Source organism: Clarias gariepinus, chromosome 27, assembly GCF_024256425.1.
Source record: "Clarias gariepinus isolate MV-2021 ecotype Netherlands chromosome 27, CGAR_prim_01v2, whole genome shotgun sequence".
In the NCBI taxonomy this organism is placed as follows: domain Eukaryota; kingdom Metazoa; phylum Chordata; class Actinopteri; order Siluriformes; family Clariidae; genus Clarias; species Clarias gariepinus.
In genome coordinates this window covers 17,504,740-17,524,373 of record NC_071126.1, presented here as the reverse complement: position 1 = coordinate 17,524,373, position 19,634 = coordinate 17,504,740, and the positions used below count along the sequence as shown (strand labels likewise).

The 19,634-nt window shown below is 34.6% G+C and overlaps 1 protein-coding gene across 1 annotated transcript; it reads left to right on the top strand.

The window, feature by feature from the left end:
- Positions 1-837: 837 nt before the first annotated feature.
- rfx6 (regulatory factor X, 6) lies at positions 838-11,877 on the top strand. Its single transcript, XM_053489490.1, has 19 exons — positions 838-907; positions 1,950-2,103; positions 2,191-2,314; positions 2,430-2,491; positions 2,582-2,659; positions 3,182-3,209; positions 3,444-3,551; positions 4,520-4,597; positions 5,373-5,486; positions 5,661-5,710; positions 5,904-6,063; positions 6,218-6,356; positions 7,331-7,440; positions 7,549-7,666; positions 9,166-9,288; positions 9,433-9,639; positions 10,457-10,960; positions 11,215-11,424; positions 11,693-11,877. The coding sequence occupies exons 1-19, from the start codon at positions 853-855 to the stop codon at positions 11,875-11,877; spliced, it is 2,607 nt and encodes an 868-aa protein (XP_053345465.1). The 5' UTR covers positions 838-852.
- The last annotated feature ends 7,757 nt before the right edge of the window (positions 11,878-19,634 follow it).

The following is a 19,634-nucleotide window of genomic DNA, read 5'->3' as shown; positions in this document are numbered from 1 at the left end:
CAACACTTGCTGATCAACTTCTATCGGTCAGCAATAGAGAGCCTCCTGACTTATTTCTCCACAGTATGGGTCACCAGCTAAATACATTTTTTACTTATTCTATTCTATTCTATTCTATTCTATTCTATTCTATAAAGCATAAAAAATTCTCATAAAAATATATATCTTATTATTATATATACAATTAAAAATAAATATTAGTGTTTCCCCCTTAACAATGTAAATATTTCATGTAACATTTGTCCATGTGTTATTCCCATATGAATGAAGATAAATAAAATCATGTCTGAAAGAGAAAAGAGAGGTGTGACGACTCTGGATGGAGGTGTATTCCAGCTAAAAGACAGCACCAGCAGGTTTTAAGGAGATGATGGCCCCTCAGGTTAATCATTAATACTTTCAGTCTACTGCCAGTCTTCTGTAAATAAGATAAATGCCCTTAAGGCACTTGCCTCGGTGACGTATCATTTCAGACACAGCACAGCTTTAATTAGGACCGGAAGGTGTTACCTGAGTCCATGGACTAACGGACCGACGTGGAAACTGTGTCTTTTGCCCCAAACCGTACATGCTGAAAGAGTCATCAGGTCAGACATGTACCCGATCTGAGATGGGCATCTTTGGATCTACGTTAGATGAGTTTGTTGTTTTGCTTCTAACTGAGTGACCTTGCATTACCAGTTCTTTCCTTTAAATCGTCCTGAAAACACACCAATGAAAAGATACAGTGGAAGTCCAGGGAAGATTAATAACACGTTTAATCAGCTCCAGCCACCTCAGCCGAAGAGGACTTACAGTGCTGATGATCTCCAGCACACCGATACCGGCGACCATCAAGATCTCAGAAACAACATGTTCTTCAAAGACAGGTTTGATGAAGAGGAGGAGGATTCAGGGATTAAATCAGGTAGGTCGCATTGGTAAAAGTTTGATATTAATTATTAGGAGGAGACGATTAGCAGTAAAATAAGGCATTAGGGCTAATGGTGTGAAATGATGTATAGAGAAGTTATTCTTCAACGTACTGAGCTATTTTACTATAATCAGTGCATTGCATGTTGTGGTTCTTATTTGTCAACAAGGAATCATTGCCAAAAAGATCAAGAAGGACAATAATTATTTTTCTTCTTCTTTTGTCATTTTCTTCTTATTATTATTTACTTAAATCCAAAGCCTAAAAATAAGGTAAGGCTCATACCTGAATTGAATGAATTTACATTTTTAGGTGTACAATTTATGTTTTTCTTTATTCGGCATTATTATTCAGGCCTAATTTCTACCACCGTAGAATTAATTTTAAAGTCTGACAGCCATTTAATGTAAAAAGCGACTATTTAACCTTTGTAAGTTCATGACAATCATTCTAAATATGCCTTAATATAATATACCAATAGAGATTTAATTAAGTATCTCTCCAAAAACTCAATTTGTTTCATTTAATTTTAAAATCTGTGATCAGCTTAGTGTCTATCACTTTTTTGTATACAAATTTACTTATATCTTAAAATGACCACATTTTTATCTCGGACCGGTTCATTTTCTTTTAAATGTTTCTATTTATTTATTTATTTATTTATTTTTAAAAACACCCACAATTAGCTCATTTTATATCACCATTCTACTTGTTCACTTGTACACTTGTACACATGGGATTATTACTGTTGATATATTATTATTGATATATATTATTGTACACATGTATTACTATTCCTTTACATTTTCCTTATCTTCATCATTTTAAAAACAAAGTCATGATTCAGCCAACATTATATGCTTGTAATCTAGTCATACGTGGTCTTATAAATCTTTTACAAAAGCACAGAACAGGTCTCTGCCTTTTTATAAAAGAAAAAGATCATCAGATTTACAGCTGCACTAATCCATCGTTCTACAATATAAGGCTTGACTTGGATAAAATTCATTGACATAGTGTATAATTTCTTGAACAGAGGCTGACGAAAGCAATGGAACCATCTCCTCTGAAGACGACCTAGACCACCTTGAATATACAAATAATTTTACTCTGAAGCAAACGGGGACAAAGAAGAGCATCAGTGAAATCATCAAGGACAAAAAGAAACAAACTCAGTTAACACTTCAGTGGTATTGTCATCTTCATTTTTATCTCTGATAATCATTAGTATTGTTTAGCAATATTTTATTGCTAACCCTTTTTTTTTTGTCAACTAGGCTTGAGGAAAATTATATTGTTTGTGAAGGAGTCTGCTTGCCTCGGTGCATCCTTTATGCACATTACCTAGACTTCTGTCGCAAGGAGAAATTAGATCCTGCTTGCGCTGCCACTTTCGGCAAGGTAATCGTTGTTGTGGGGAATTATAGTAAAACACTACAATATATCCTTAACTATTATGTAGTTTCAATTTATAAGCACAAGAAACACTGAATTGATATTTTCATTATGACTGTAGACTATAAGGCAAAAATTTCCTCTTCTAACGACTCGAAGACTCGGCACCAGAGGCCATTCAAAGTAAGGAAGTCTAATATTTGATTTGTCAGTGAAATATCTTTAATCATCAGTTTTCAGTGAAGTTCAGTGTTTGTTTGTTTGTATTTTTAGGTATCATTACTATGGAATCGGGATTAAGGAGAGCAGTGCTTATTATCATTCTGTATACTCAGGGAAAGGTCTGACCAGGTGAACTTAAAGCTCTGAGCTTCTTATTTTCACATTCTAGTAAAGGAAAAGGAAAAAAAAAAGGTTTATTATGGAAAGTTTTATGTATTAAGTAAATAGTTACATAATGCAGCTAAGTGCAAAAGTGCTATTTTTTTAAATAGTAAAAGAGAATAAATACCACTATTTAACAATTAATCCACAAATTGTAGAGTTGAAGAATGTTTAAAATGTGCACTTTTCCTACAATAAGAAAAATTACCAAAAAAATTGTTAAAATGGTTTTAATATCAGAAAGAAATAAAGACGTTCTAATCTATAATGTAATTAAATGAAGATATTAAATAGTATTCCATTCTTTTAGGTTGATTTTTCCCTTGTAAAAATCAAAGAACATTTTAAATTGTTATTAAATATTTAAAAACAAAAACATGACAAATAAAAACCTTTTACATTTGAATACAAACATTTTCAATGTTTTGCATTTTATATTGTTTGTACATCATCTTTTAAACAATAATATTATTGTGTGTTTCATCGCAGGTTCTCTGGAAGCAAGCTAAAAAATGAGGTTGTGATTTTTTTATGTCATACACATTTTTATATGTTATACAATACACAGACCAATGTAATGTAATTTAATGCAATTTTGTCACTTTGTATTTGTCCTATAGTTTTGCGTAAAACAAAATTATGTTGAAATGAGTAAAATAGCTATTGTTTAATAACATGATTATGAAAGATTTTTTTTTGTTATTTTTTTAAAGCTCTGTATCCATAAATGCCTCTTGTCTGTAATTCACAGGGAGGTTTCACACGGAAATATTCTCTCAGTTCTAAAACAGGAACGTTACTACCAGAATTTCCAAGCGCCCAACATTTATTGCTTACCGAGTCCATTTCGAAAGAAAAGGTTCGTTTATTGTGGTTTCTGTTCATGCTCAAGACAAATGAGTAATAAACTGTAGCTTGCACATTTTGTTTAATTTGTCCAGTATTTTATTTTGTTTTTATTTACCTTAAAGATGCTAGAAATTTAATTTAAGAGTCTGTGATGTTGTTGTTGTTGGCCAATTCTTTCACCCCAGATTCTACATAATTGAACCCATTAATTATATATATTATTCTGCTTTTGTTACATACTGTACAGTAAGTATATATTCTATAATTCCTTAAAGCTGAACACACTGCCATGTTTATTTATAAACATCTCCATGGGGATCAAAAGACTTTAAAAAACTATTATTTTAAATTCTAAAGATAAATCCATCGTTACTAATGTACAGTATGTTGTGTTTTTTTATTCCATGCACTTATTCAAATTATTCATTGAAGTTTACTGAAAACTGTACCAGACAATACTAAATATAACTAAAACTGTGCAGAAAGTAAAGTCTGTCTTATTTTTGTTAAATGTTATGAAATGTATAATTGCTATGTTGTTGCTGTTTTTCAATTTCTTTAACTGGCTGTTAGTAACCTATGTTTAACATATTCAATCCAAAAATGAGAATCAAATTTGGTTCTAGCAAAGTTAGTTTTAAGAATGTTTTAAGTTTGTTGCCCATTTATTCCTTTTCAGATAATTATTATTTTAAGAATGCTAAAACAACATTAGTTATATAAGGTTGCAGCAGAACCTGTTGGGAACCTAATAGGAACGTTAGTGAATGTTCTGAGAATGTGCCCTTTCAGCTGGGTTGCTTCATTCTTTACTCATTTGTAAATAACTTTTTATTCATTGGGATGCTAAAACATTAAATATCATGATTCATGTATTTATTTATTTATTTATTTATTTATTTGAGCCTCACAATTTGACCCCTAATTGGGCCATACAAAAACACATGACATGTCTTCCCTATTGCATTTCTAATTTAGGTCGACACACTGATCATGATGTACAAAACTCACTGCCAGTGTATTCTCGACAACGCCATCAGTGTCAACTTTGAAGAGGTACAATTTTAAAACCAAGACCTGGGAAAACAGCATTTCCTCTCAGCATCTTAAACAATTAGCATCTTAAAAATAGTGACACATTTAAGCAAATCATATGGTTAGATAGCAACTCAGAGATGTGGACACATAAGGACTTGTAGACAGGGACATGTTCCACTTCAGTCTCATTGATAGAGATGGGAGAGTGTCTGATGATTTTTGAATCTCCTCCCTGTAAGCTGTTTTTTTCATTAATGGTGATGTAACCTGACAGTGTAATATGAAAACTTGATGATAGTTTTGGAGTTGTGCAGAGGCACACAGTCATGGGTGAACAGAGAGTAGACAATGGACTTAGCACACAACCCTGTGGGATGCCTGTGTTCAGTATGAAGGTACTGTAGAGGACATGTGATTGCCAATCCTAACAGACTGTATATACAGTATTAATGCTTCACTTAAATTTGTTCTTTTAGCTTCTTAATAACATTACAAATCGTGTTGTTTGTGTTGTTTTGTGTTACTAAAAAAAGAAAGTTTGGTAAAGGAATGGCTGTGAATATTGAATGAATGAGTTTGTTTCATGGAAAGTCCACAATACTTAATGTAACTGTTCACAGGGAACATAATGATAATTTATTGATATTTTTTTAATTAGTGTAGTAATTTAAACTCTTCAGGATGTGCTGTTATGGAAAATTAATAAACTTCTGGGTGTTAACAATAATGGTACTTCATCAGTCCATGTCCATAGTGGTCTCATTTAGTGATTGATTCCTTCCATTTTTTTCAGATCCAGAACTTCTTGCTGCATTTCTGGCAAGGAATGCCAGACCATCTCTTACCTTTGCTGGAGAATCCAGTAATCGTGGATATCTTTTGTGTGTGTGACTCCATCCTATACAAGGTATGTATGTATATGTATATGTCTGCAACATGCAACTCAATATCATGTTGAATCCAGGCTATTTTCGTTACATTCTATATAAAAGAAATTGTATATAATGGCAAATTTATGTCAAATGTATTGCCTTACAAATGTAAAATCATGAGCTCATGTCAAACTGCTTGTGTTTTTCAGGTCCTGACTGATGTTCTCATTCCTGCTACAATGCAGGACATGCCGGAAAGGTTTGATCCTTTTTTAGCCATCAATACGTAACAATTAATTTCTCACTATTTTGTTTGCTTTGCTCAGTGTGGAAAGTTTTCTTAAAGATTTTTTTTTTTTCTCAGCACACGTGAAACGAATTAAAGTACCTCATGTCCGTAATCTGGAATGTGCTTGAAGTAACATTTAGTAATCTTCATACAACATGTCCAGTCTTTTGACAGATATCCGAAATTTTGCCAAACTCTGGGAGCCCTGGATGGTTTCATCTTTGGAAAATCTGCCAAAAATCCTGTCAGAAAAGAAGCTGCCAATAGCTCGCCGATTTATTTCGTCCCTAAAGCGCCAGACTTCCTTCTTACACCTCGCTCAGGTCAGAAATTTATTTTACAAACACCTTTGCAAGGATGATAGATACATAGCAAAACACCTGAGTCTTTACTGTATATATGAACTCTGGAAAAGAGGTTAAATCAACACTTTTACTGTGTTTCTTCTGATTTATTACATTTTTTTTATTTCTCCAGATTGCAAGACCGGCTCTTTTTGATCAAAATGTTGTGACGGCCATGGTGAACGACATAGACAAAGTAGATTTAAACAGCATAGGCTCCCAGGCACTCCTTTCCAACACTAGCGACCAGGACCTGGATTTCTACTCTGAATGTGAGTCAAAACACCAAACACCTGTTATTTTTATTTTATTCCAAACAGCATTATCATAGTATTAATTAATAATAATATTATTAATAATAATAATAATAATAATATTATCTATAAATTCTAAAAAAAAAAATCTCATTATTCTCTACCGGTAATGATTTACCAGCTTACTGAGTATATTTAAGCACTAAATATATATATATATATATATATATATATATATATATATATATATATATATATATATGATCGATTTGTAGCTATTGATAAGAAAAGATTAGGGTGAACAAGTTAACTACATTTTTTTGCTATCAGTTAGAAGCTATTTTGACCAATACTACACTATAGGGAGTGCTGTTATAGAGAAATAATCAATGATAGAGTAGTGCAATGAAGGGAAATCACTATTACCACAAAGAACTAGATAATTTTATTATAACAAAGCATTTAAATGTTTTATTCCCTTTATACCAGAACAATGCATTAATGATTAAATATTTTACATTTATTACACAGCAGCATATCGTTATATTGATAGGTTTACTGAGTAGTTATGTTAAACGTTATGGAATGTCTATAAAGCCAGTTATTCATTTTTATCATTTACTGTAGATAAGCAATCATTTGACTTTTTCTTGATGTTTACATATAGCAGAAAGTCCCCAGAGACATTGTTGCAAATATGTAAAGTTACAAAGATCTAGCACTGGAGACTCCTTCCATAAAAATAAAAAAAATCCCACATATCAGGACAAGTACATTAATATAAACCTGTGATTTTTGTCTTATATTTTTGCAGCTACTATCATTGTTTATCTTATAGAAAAAATTATCAATACCTTCTGACCTTATAAATTTGCATAATTTACAAAATTATAGTCATTAGATTTAGGCTTCATGCTGTTGACAAATCTCACAGCAAATTTCTTGTTCTGTTCCGTGCTTAAAATTGCTCTCTTTCTGTTTTCGCCTCATAGACGACTCGGTCGCCGTGTTCCAGGAGTTAAAGGATCTCCTGAGAAAGAATGCCACTGTCGAATCCTTTATTGAGTGGCTGGACTCTGTGGTGGAACAGAAAGTCATTAAGGTTGGCTGAAAGTAAAATATACAGTACACTCATCAGATCCGCAGTAGCTGCAAGTGAATGACTAACCTTTTTAAAAATTATTATTGTTATTATTTTTCTTTCAATCAGCCCAGTAAACAGAACGGTCGCTCAGTGAAAAAACGAGCTCAGGACTTTTTACTGAAATGGAGTTTTTTCGGCGCTCGCGTGATGCACAGCCTCACCTTAAACAACGCCACCAGCTTTGGTAAGGTTGGGATTTCATCAACAATTCACACTTATCTTTTAAACATACGCTTCATCCTGTTCCTACACGCTTCTTCTTAAACGTTTATTCAAAGCTTTTTTTTTCTCCCACAACACAAACCCTCCACTATTATAAAGCCACAACGTGCTGTAAAATGTAGTGACCCGTCCTGAGTAAACAAATCTTTATCTCTTGGACACGTGTGCACTGATTAGGAAGAGCCCAGCTTTAGTTATGTTAGCTTTTGATGGCCCTGCGGACACACACACACACACACACACACACACCTAGCCAAACAGCCACACTTATAGAGGCCATTACATGACCTCACTGGCATTGGACAACAGGCTGAGATTCAGAAAGCCTTAATAAAAATTATCTGTAAAGTCTAACCAACTCACAATCTTCCCACGCATCCGCTTTTATTTACTAATTTCATATCACTCTCAATGGCATAAACAGTCCCATGATGCAGCGACTATGGATACCTGTAGATCTGAGACATAAAAGCAGAATTTTTACTTTTTTTAAAGTGTTTAATTTCACAAAACTTATGAACATATTAAACACTGGGAGTGATTTGTTTTCATACCATTTGGATATTTTATTTAAATAATAGCAAACTATCATTGTGTACTTACTTATTTGCATATGACATTTTAAAGGATTAAATTACTAAACAATAAGATTTTATTGTAAATTTAGTAAACATAGTTTCCGAGAAATGCAAAAAACTTCTCAAAAGATATACAAAGGAAAAGTACACTATAAGTACAAATAAATAAAATAACATTCAAATTGTCCATTCAGTAAAGAAACAACACCCCAAAACAAACTACACCCCAAAACAAATGAACAAAAAAACAAACAAAAAAACAAACAAAAAAACAAACAAACACAAATAAATAAGTAGTAAAAAGTAAAGACATTTTTTTTATTTAAAAAATAAAATAATTCCTTCAATTAGTAGTAAAACAATAAAATACATTTTCTTGCAATAAAATATATTTGTATATATATTTTATGAATAATTTGCCTTTTATTTCATATAAACTGTTCTGTTTACTTATTTAAGTAGTTATTTCAGTGGGTTTATTAGAGTGTTTGTTTGCTTGTTTGTTTGTTTTTATCAAAAATATAGATTTCCAAAAAACGAAAGGCAATTCAATAAAATCATACTTTTTACTTTGCTTATTCTTTTTTTATTCACACAAATGCGGCAATAAGGTAAGAGTTATAGAAAAAGACTTTTTTACAGTTCTGTTAATAGTTAAACGCCATTAAGTACAGTTTACAACTATTTGTTTTATTTTTTTATTTAGCAAACGGACAAAAATTGTCAGAAATAAACCCGAAACCTATTAGTTTTGTTTCATGCATATAAGAGGGGAGAAATTATTTCATTAAAAATTTGTCCTCATCTGATTTGTCACTACTCTCGATGTGTCTCATGCTGTAACTCTTATAGAGACTCTCGACTCTTGAAATGTTCTTTTTAGGCTCCTTTCACCTCATTCGGATGCTGTTAGATGAATATATCCTGCTGGCTATTGAAACACAGTTCAATAATGATAAAGAGCAAGATTTACAGAATCTCCTGGATAAATATATGAGAAATGCAGGTACACATCTTGTTTAACTGTGTTTGTTTATTATTATTATTATTATTATTATGATTATTATTATGATTATTATGATGATGATTTAAACCACTTCCATTTGGTTCAGTAAGTTGACGTGACCATATTGTTTCTAAATGTTTTCAGATGCCAGTAAGGCGACGTTCACGGCTTCCCCGAGTTCTTGCTTCCTGGCAAATCGTAATAAAGCAGGGATGGTGAACAGCGACTCGTCAGTAAAAAACGAGTCCCAGCCTGAGTACACACACCTGTCTGCCGCAGGAACTCAACATGGACTGGGGGCCACCATGGTGGTGTACCAGGGGACGGACACAGACAGCTTTACACTATCTGGTAAACTCTTTACTGTGGCATTATATACTTGTCTACTTCATTTCATTAGATTCACGGGGGAAAGTTATTGATCTCAGAGTGCTTAACTCGATTTTATGAGCAGCCCATTCAGATTATTTGAAATGACTTGTGTGTAATTACCATCTCTGAGGTTGCCAGGTTTTTCTCGAGTAGAGCTCTGGAGGTGAGAGATTTCCAATTGTATCTCGGCCGGTCTGATTGAATTAAACACTGGGAAAACATCAGGAGAAAGGATTGGAGCCAAACACAGTTTTGAAAATAATAAATGCACTTTAAAATAAATATGATGAAAGCAAGAATTCGCCGATAGATGTTTTTTTTTTTCATTTTGACACATAGATACATAAAAGTATAAACAATTGAGAAGCTGTTAAACTTAATAAACATCTTAAAATAAAAAATGAAGATAAATACAGAAGAAAAATTGTAATTTGCACATAAAATATTAAAAGATTTATTATACAATGAATAGGGTTGCATATTTAATAAGAATAATAATTTATTTGATATATTATACAGCATAATAAAATTTAATTAATAATCATAAATTGAATGTAAAAGAAGCATTGCTGTTTTTTTTACAGTTTGCGGTTCGAATTAAGCCATTTTAAGAAAAGCTAAATTGTTACAATTTTTTTGACAATGTTCAAATGTTTCTCTTTTTGTTTATTATTTTTTTCTAATTGAAATTAGATTTTTCTTTTTAGTTGCATTGGTGCAGCATTTATTTCGGAATCCGTATGATGTCAGACATGTTTAAAAGACCAACCTGGCAGTGTAACGTTTCTTTATCCAGGTCAGTTGGACTACTCCCAGAGCAGTGGCCCGTTGATCACCCCTCCCATCTCTCCAGCCATGGTGAACCGAGGCAGCGTGATCAACCAGGGCCCGATGGCAGTGAGATCACCGAACAGCTGCCCTGTCCAGCCTCACGCACCCTGCCAGGCTTTCCCTGATGCCATGTATCAAAGCCTCCCTGCCTCCACCTTCTACTCCAGCTCCTCCACCTACCAGCCTACCAGCCTGACTCAGACCCACACGCCACCCTCGGCTTACCAGACTCGTACCGAGTGCGCACGCTATTCCTCCTTCAGTGGTCAGCAGCTGGCTAAGGACTGCTTTAATAGCAGCTGCAGTGGTGCCGCAGCATACAGCTCGAGAGTTTCATCAGTAAGCTACCCGTCCACCTCTGAGCCCACCATCGAGGTTCAGGGAGTGCAACTAATGGACTACGGATTTGCAGGGAGTGGAGGAGCCCATGGATGTCCGGGCCCGGTGTACACCAATGCAGCACACAGTGGTGAGAATGGCAATGCTATTATTATATAGGTAATGAAGCAAATAATGTGATGGGTCAGAATGGAAAAGGGTTTTAAAAACAAGCACACACTTTTAAATATGTAATAAAAAAACAGGGATGGGAAAAGCGGCCTTAAGAAAGAAGGAGATTATTTTTCTTTGCTGTTATATATATAAAGATATGATATATACCTTCAATTAGAAATCTATTTTTGTCCATACTGTACTTGAAGTTCTCCTCTTCCTCACTTCTAGGCTACTATGGGAACAATGGCTATGTGGACACGCAGAGGACGGGCTCTCTAATTGATCAGCATGTATCAGTGATCAGCAGTGTGACCTCCACCCGCTCCGTTGCTGCATACTCTGAAGTCCACGACCCTCTCAACATCCTGAACGACACGGGCAGAAAGCCGTCAGCACCGTACTACCCTGGGCAGCCTCCTCTAATTCCACGCTCAGCAGGTGACAAGACATACCTTCCTATTTTATAATGATTGTCTTGCAAGAAAAAAAAGACAATTATTTGGAAATTTTATGTGAATGTTTATTTTGGCTATAATGGAAAGCCATTTCCACATACGTGGGTCATTAAAGGAGTTCCTGGGAGGCCAGGGTTTCAGACATGAAGCATTACATGGTATCCAATCACTAGTTTTATAAGAGTTTAAATGTAGAGATATAGTCCTGTTTAGCTCAATTTCACTTATTCTTCTCAATGTATCTGTTGCAGGTTCTTCAATAGCCCCTCCTATCAGTTGCTCGGTTTCTCCGTGCATGTACGGTGCCGCTGCTCAGTATCACCATACCCAAGATGCCTTGCTGCCTCACCACGGCGGCGCTGAAGTACGGGACATGGTGTCCTCTCTGCCTCCCATCAACACTGTGTTCATGGGGTCAACCGGAGGGCCACCGTAACTGTTAACAACCCTTATATCCCTAACTCGCCCCATGGAATAACAATATAAACACATCGCTTCAGTGTTACCAAATAATCTAGAGCAGAGTCAGCAAAAATCTTTGTATATACAAAATCATAACATAAACGTAAATGTAAAAGTCATACGGTGACATTGTCTGTACCTATTTAGTGCTACAAACATCTGTAGCTATGTACCTAAAGTGGGCGTGGCCTAAACCAGGTGTGAATTTGGTCCAAATAAGTCTCAGTATAAACCTAAAAAAAGATCTCAAAGGTATAAATGTCATCATTGTCAGGATATTGTGTGACGTTTGTGTATATAGTAGAGAGTTAAATTGTATGACAAATGCAATCGAGCATTATGAAGGTTGACTAGCTGGCTAGCTATTAGCACGCTGAAACACTGAGAAGCTGAAGGAGAAACAAAAAGCCATGGTGTCCCCGATCAGACAAGGGACACCATGTGTCCCCGATCAGACCTGGAACCTTACAAACACTAATCCAACACCTTAACCACTGAGCTTTATACAATGATAATATTATTTAATATGCATACATATATCGTGAGACATCATGTTGTGCCCTTAAATGCCTTTTATTAGAAGATTTCTAATATTTCTGGTCATTTAACCCCACAGGGATAAAACATTTTATTTTTGTCTTTTACATGTTTTTCAGTTTGAGGTTTTAACAATACTGTGTGTAAATGTGAAGATTGGCATCATTTATAAAAGAAACGGCCAACACATGGTATCGGTGCTAAAAAGTGTCTCACCAAGGTGAAAAAAAATGAATTTTTAGACAAGGATCATATAACACCATTATTCATAACACTTAATGCTTCTTATTTCCTGATCCATGCTTTGTTTTTTTGTAGATTTACATACACATGTATATTTTTATCAGATAAAAAGAAATACATATGCTAAATATTGTTTCATGCCCTTTTATGTTTTAGTGTCCGGAACTTTTTTGAATTCAAATAACTGTCATTCAGATTTTAGATTTCACATGAAAAGACATAAACCAGAAAAAGTTTATTATTACCTAAATACTAAATTGTTAAGATATTGCAACATGAATTTGACCCTTTTTTTGGGGGGGGGGGGGGGGGATCCTGAATTTTGCTCAGAATGCTTTTAATTTAGCAACAATTTTTACAGGTTATATGCTTATAGAAGCTTACACCAATTTTAGCGTCAATACTCATAAAGAAATATGAATAATTAGCATTTTAAATGACTATTGTTTGAAGTGAGACAGTATATCGCTGAAAAATTGCCATTTAAAAAAAAAATCATCTCTCCGAAATGGCTGAATTGAATTTTTTTCTAACACTTCCATGTTGCCAAAACTTCAGAAGTAGCTTCTTTGGCATTCGCATTTTCTGTATTATATATATAAGACATAATAAATAAATAAAATAAAATCGGCACCCATACTGTGTTTTGGCCGAAAGTCATACGAGAGAAATAAGCGATAGCAAAGGATTACAGACTGTCCTGTGCTGCTGCGTGTTTGATGTAACACTTTATCTTTATCTTTACACATAACACCCATGAAAAGAGATCTTTATCAGATAAACCGGACAAACCCTCTCTGGTCCAGGTCGCGATTACAAGCTGGAAACACCACTGGAGAAGCTATGGATCAAAGTCAGTTGACAGATTAGCTGATTTCTCTTTTGTACAATAGCTAAAGATAAAGCTGTGATAAAGATGTTGACCAAAACCAAAGCCAATAGAGATGTTTAAGGTCACAAGCTGTTTATACGTACTGACCCTGAGGAAAGGGAGAAAAAAAAGGAGCTTTCTTTCTTTTCTTTTCTTTTCTTTTTTTTTTTTGTTCCTCTCTGTGTTCTCCAATTTGAGCTTTGTTAGCCTTTCAGCAGATGGAAGCTAATAAAACCATAATCAGTAACGTTAGATTGGGTGCTGCATTTGTGTACAGAAATGATACGGCCTTAGAGCTGCACGCCGTATTTGTATATATACTGAGCTGATACATGCTCAGATGAGGATTTCACCATTTGTCCAGTTGTCCATATTGTTTATAAAGAACAGAGAATTAATGATTAAAAAGATACAAAAACTGACCACACATAGTGCTGTCTTTTGTCTACTCCAGGCAGGGGGGGGGGGGGGGGGGGATCCGGTTCTCAGCCCGACGGCTGGGAACAGATGGCCCGAAATGTAATGATTACAAAATCCTGACGTTTAAAATAGTTTAATTACAAAGTCAATAATGCCCCCAACAATTGCCAGGCCTGTAGTGTAAAAACAACAGAAGGCGGAACGCAAACTTTGGGAGAATGTTTAACCAGAACTTTGCATTAGGCAGGGAGCCTCCATATGTACCACAGCCGGACCAAAGATCAACAGATCCGGTGTAATTACGCGGCATCATCAGCCTGACAGAGAGAAACACACACACACACACACACACACAAACACATCACTGGCAGGAGTGTAAGCCAGGACAATTTGAAATACAACTTATTAGTTTATAAATGTGCATTTGTTTTATCAATGTTTGTCTTTACATACATTATTGCATTTTGTGTGAGAGCGTTATTGCATTTTAGTAGAGCACAACTCATCTCCCTGCATTCAGAAGAAACAGTGTGGTATAACTGTTTATGTGTGTACATTTCACATAAAATCATTTAAGCTTACTATATACTGAGAGGTACAGGAATAAACTAACCTCATGTAACCTGGCAATAAAACACATCGTGTTACAACTCAGAATTTCATTCTCAGCATTTTGTGTACATTTCCCATTCATCAATAAGACTAAATGGGTTCCCTGTTGTTTCCGGTTTCTCACAAGGTTTCCTCCTATTGCCATCTCAGGGAGTTTTTTCCTCGCCACCGTCGCCCTCGGCTCGCTCATCAGGGACGATATGATCAGTTTGATTCATACGTATTTTTGCATCCTGAAGACTTCATGCTACTGCTTTACCTCTGCCTGATCCGAAGTGTCGTCACTGCAGACTCCTTCCAAAAATCTTCCATATAAAAACACCACATCAACATTGAATCATTTTCCAAATGCGGAGCAACCACCATGGAAGTCCCTATACAGTACTTTTGTTACTAATTGTATAGAAAACGATAATGTGTTTATCAATATAAACAGTTGCATGATTGTCAGAGTTGCTCTTTAACATCATCAAACATCAGGATCCAGAATGCACCAGTGCTTTGATATGAAGTGGGTATAAATCAGGGAGCTGAAAATCAAAACATCCGGTAAAATCCCAGATCCACAAAATACAAGACTGGAAAAGGTTTCATCACAAAATATACCGGCCAATCAAAGGGAATATGCAAATGAGAGAGAACTGCGGCATACGTTTGCAATCGGAAGCTCAAATGCTCAAAGTATTATATAGATTTATAGGAAAGGTAAAAGGACTTGCGTGACATGTTCAGGTTTCTAATTATCTGTTATTTAATATAATCGAATAAAAAAGTAGCCTATTTTTAAGGGAAGCTATACGAGAGATACAGTCTGTTACAAAAAATCTAAAGCAAAAACCAGAACCTGTATTAAACTGCTTAATAAATGTCAATAAATGCAAAGTAGAATTAATATCTTTCTAAGAATTCAGTCTGTATAAGTTCTCCCCAGTTATTATAGTAGTTTATTATTATTATTATTATTATTATTAGTATTATTATTATTATTATTATTATTATTATTATTATTTCTCACCAGTGATTTGGACGAATGAGAGCCACGTGAGTTCATATTTCTACCAACAGGTGTCACTGAAGTCACTTCATTTATCTCATACTGTATGTTAGTGGTGGCTTCTTTAGTTTGGTAACTTAACTCATATACTGTATAACATGGCAACACTTGTTTCCTCTGTAGTTTGTTTAGAATTTTACTTGAGTTATTATACTTCATTTGATCTATACGTATTGTATAAAAACAAGAGAGAGTACAAAAATAACTCTGGAAATTATGTCTTTTGAAAGTAAAATCTAGGTATGGTGGCACGGTGGATTAGTGTTTAGCACTGTCGCCTTGCACCTCCAGGATCCAGGTTCGATTCCTGCCTGTGTGTATGTATGTATGTGTGTGTGTGTGTGGAGTTTGCATGTTCTCTCTTTCTGCTTCCAAAGACATGCAGATTAGACTTGCCGGCATTCCCAACTTGCCTGTAGTGTGTGCGAATGAGGTCCGAACACGGTTGTAAACATGGGAATGGATATAATGGTCACCATTGGCCTCCACGGTCCCTACTTGGACCACAGGGGTTCATGGATGGGTGGATGGAGGATCTGGGTATAGGATGTCATATGATATCTAGAGTTAACTGTGAATAGCTGAATAATATACAATGCTGGGTTAAAAAATTTTAAGACAATATGGGTCATGTATTATAGTTCTCACTCTGTGCACCAAACAAGTGATGTCACCACTTAGTTTGAGCCTATCAGGTTGAAGAATTATTTGTTCTAATTATTTACAGTAGATTCATTTGGTTTAGTTAATGGATGGAACAAATCCAGGACTTTTACTTTCTAAAGCCAGGATGTCAACTTTTGCACAAAAATGACCACAACTAGGGAATTGTAAACTTCTATGGCAAATTTCTGTACATGATCTTCAGGAAGTCTTCATGCAAGCATGAATTGTGCAAATGACACCAAACTTCTGTAGACATCTTTTTGGCTCTACTACTGTATGTCTGCAGGATCCAGCAGGATTTGTAGGAATAACGAATTTCATACTCAATTGCGATTGTAAAAATGTTCAATATAAAATAAATATACGGTACCACATCAACATTCAATCTTTTTCGACATGCAGAGCAAACACCATAGAAGGTGCTATACTTTTGTTAATTGCTTTATAGAAGTTTCATTGCATATCAAATTATTCTTCCTATCCTGATTTGCTTTTAATGTGGAAAAACAAGAATGTCATTACAATGCTTTTGGCCATCACCACAACTTCAATAAAGTCAGTTTGTCTCTATAACTAATAGTAATACTAATAGTGTGTATGTAAAAAAAAGTGCTTGAAATTTCAGGTACAGAAGCAGAGAATTCTGGAGATTGTGTTGCCGGAATGCTTAATTTAGCTCAATACATAAAATAATAATAATAATAATAATAATAATAATAATCATCATCATCATCATCATCATCATCATCATCATCATACTAATGTTTGTTTTGTCATGCTAACACTGTCATGATGTGTTTTAAGAGTGTTATCACTCAGTACTGTAGTTACAGTATATATATATATAGACTGTATATGTCATCGCGCTGCCTGAAGCGGCCATGAAATGCTCTACAGAACAACAGAGATTACTTTCTAAAAGGAAATGTTAACAAATGTATCAGGGCATCTACAGGAATAATGTTTCCTGTGCACTTGAGATGGCACGGTCGAGAGGAAAACCAGCACGGCGTCTGTAGCAACACTTACATGTCAGATCTCACACGCGGCGGCAGGTTATCAGTAACACTGGGCCTAATGGCTGATTACTGAAGTCTCTCAGTTAGACGCAGCTTCTCATGAGCTGTTTTTTCCTCCCTACATTATTTTTTCTTGGGATAAATATTGACACACTGACTCATTACCCTACATCATCTGAGTCTTTTTTGCTTAAATGCATACTCTCTCTCTCTCTCTCTCTCTCTCTCTCTCTCTCTCTCTCTTGTATGTGTCAGTGTCTGTGTGTCAGTGTCAGTTTTAGATTTAAACTTTTTTTATTATTCTACAAGAGTGGCGAGCACATCGTAAACATTTAAATTCTTGATTCAAAAATATCATTAACGATTATTATTGAAAAAGGGCATTAAATCTAGTACATCTAAAAAAGGTTAAAGATTATATGTAGAATTTATGTACAACAATTGTTATGTAAAAAAAACCCATCTTTTTCTTATAATTTTAAAAATATATTAAAAATGTTACATCTTTTAAAAAAATATTATTTTATTTAATTATTTAATGATTTCATCAGTAATGTTTTTTTTTGGTTGAAGCCCATGTACATGTGAAAATTCACTTTCAAAATAAGATTGGTTGAATATTAAGAATTCTGACCAAAAAGTCTCAATGAAGGAAGAATTCACTTCAATGTCTGACTTATATTTCTTTAAAAAAAAAAAAAGAAAAAAAAAAAGTAGGCTTTGGATGGATAACATTGGGTAAAAAAAATTATGTTATTATTTTTTTTGGTTTTTGTTAAAAGATACTTTTAAGGCAAGGAGATTCTGTAGAACGTTTGTAGTCTCAGTAAAAAATCAAACCAGCTGCATCCAATCGTTGTAATTATAACAATCTAAAAAAAACATATAGAAAATAATCGATTGTCCTTTAACCGATAAGTTTTATGTAAGTAGACGTTTGTTTAAGATGTATGGAAGGAGTCTCCAGTGTCACTGCTTTGTCAGAGTTTTATTCCTCAGTCCTAGTTTTTCACACATCACATACCAGCTTAGAAATTGACACAAACCATGGTTTACCTAAAAGCTCTTACATTTATAGACACAAATTTAGTCCTGCATTAAAGCTAAAGCAAACATTTACTGTAAATAGGGTGAATCTCATGAACATTTCATGTCATTGGTTTAGAGGGTAAATCTATCTAATGCCATGTTGCATCTCTGTAATTCCACCAGAGGGCAGTGCAGTGCCAGGAACAGATGTCACAGCTTTGTGTTTGATTTCATTTCATTTATTATTATTAATAATATAATCATATCACCTAGATCAATCAGAAATCCTGTAGCTTGACTGATGTAGTACTTGTATAACACTTTTATCCCAAACAAATACTTAAATAATTTATATTAACTATACAATAATGTATATTTATTTATAAACAAATACTTTATAATGTATGTTATACTGTAGTTAGATCACAGTCTGATTTGTGTTTCCTTCTAAGAATTTTCCATACTGTATGTATTGGATATTTTAGACATTTTTATACAACATTGTTTAAATCTAAAGATTAAAAAAACAAAAAGGTGAGAAGTCTTGTTTAAACGACAAGGACATGAAATGCTTTAAATGTGCTCAAGAATCAGGTCACAGAGAGGTCAAGCCTGGGATTTCATCACTCCCAGTCGTATTTATTTAGAACTTTATGTACAAACATACAAAAACAAAAACTTTAAATACAAACAGATAAAAAAAAAAAAAACGTAAAATATGGAAAATAAAAAACAATGTATATTTAACCTTGTGAAAATGTCTACATTGCAACCTTGAAAACCCTTTTTCGGGGCAGCATGCAGGCCGGTACAGCCCAGAAGCCAGAGCTTGTCCATCAGTTTATACATTTTGACTAACATGAAGCCCAAGAATTCCACAACTGCATGCGTCTTAACCCGAAGCGAGCAGCAGGCCGGTGTAACTGTATTTGGAGAGCGGCATCAGACATTGTAGGCATTTCTCTCATTGGTGGTAAATATCAGGAGGAATCTCTCAGCGCGCCGCTGCCAGAGCTGCTCTGAATGACTTTAGCGAAGTCAGAGGCCTGACTGAAGTGAACGGGAAATGACTGCGTACATTGACAACTAGAAACATTCTGCCCGAGTGACAGGTTATCAAATCACCTTTTAGGTGAAATGGATGAAGAAATTGAAATAATGTTGATTTTAGTTTCATGGTCGTTCAGAATCCCAGGATGCATCAGAAAATCACCTTGTATGCAGGCAGATTGAGGTTATATGTCTATTTAGATCAAAGCAGACCACAGTAGTATAAAGTT

Coding starts and splice junctions, on each gene's coding strand:
- rfx6 (XM_053489490.1), top strand. CDS start 853: ATGTTCTTCAAAGACAGGTTTGATGAAGAGGAGGAGGATTCAGGGATT. Junction 6,064..6,217: donor CCTTCTTACACCTCGCTCAG/GTCAGAAATTTA, acceptor TTATTTCTCCAG/ATTGCAAGACCGGCTCTTTT. Junction 11,425..11,692: donor TCTAATTCCACGCTCAGCAG/GTGACAAGACAT, acceptor TATCTGTTGCAG/GTTCTTCAATAGCCCCTCCT.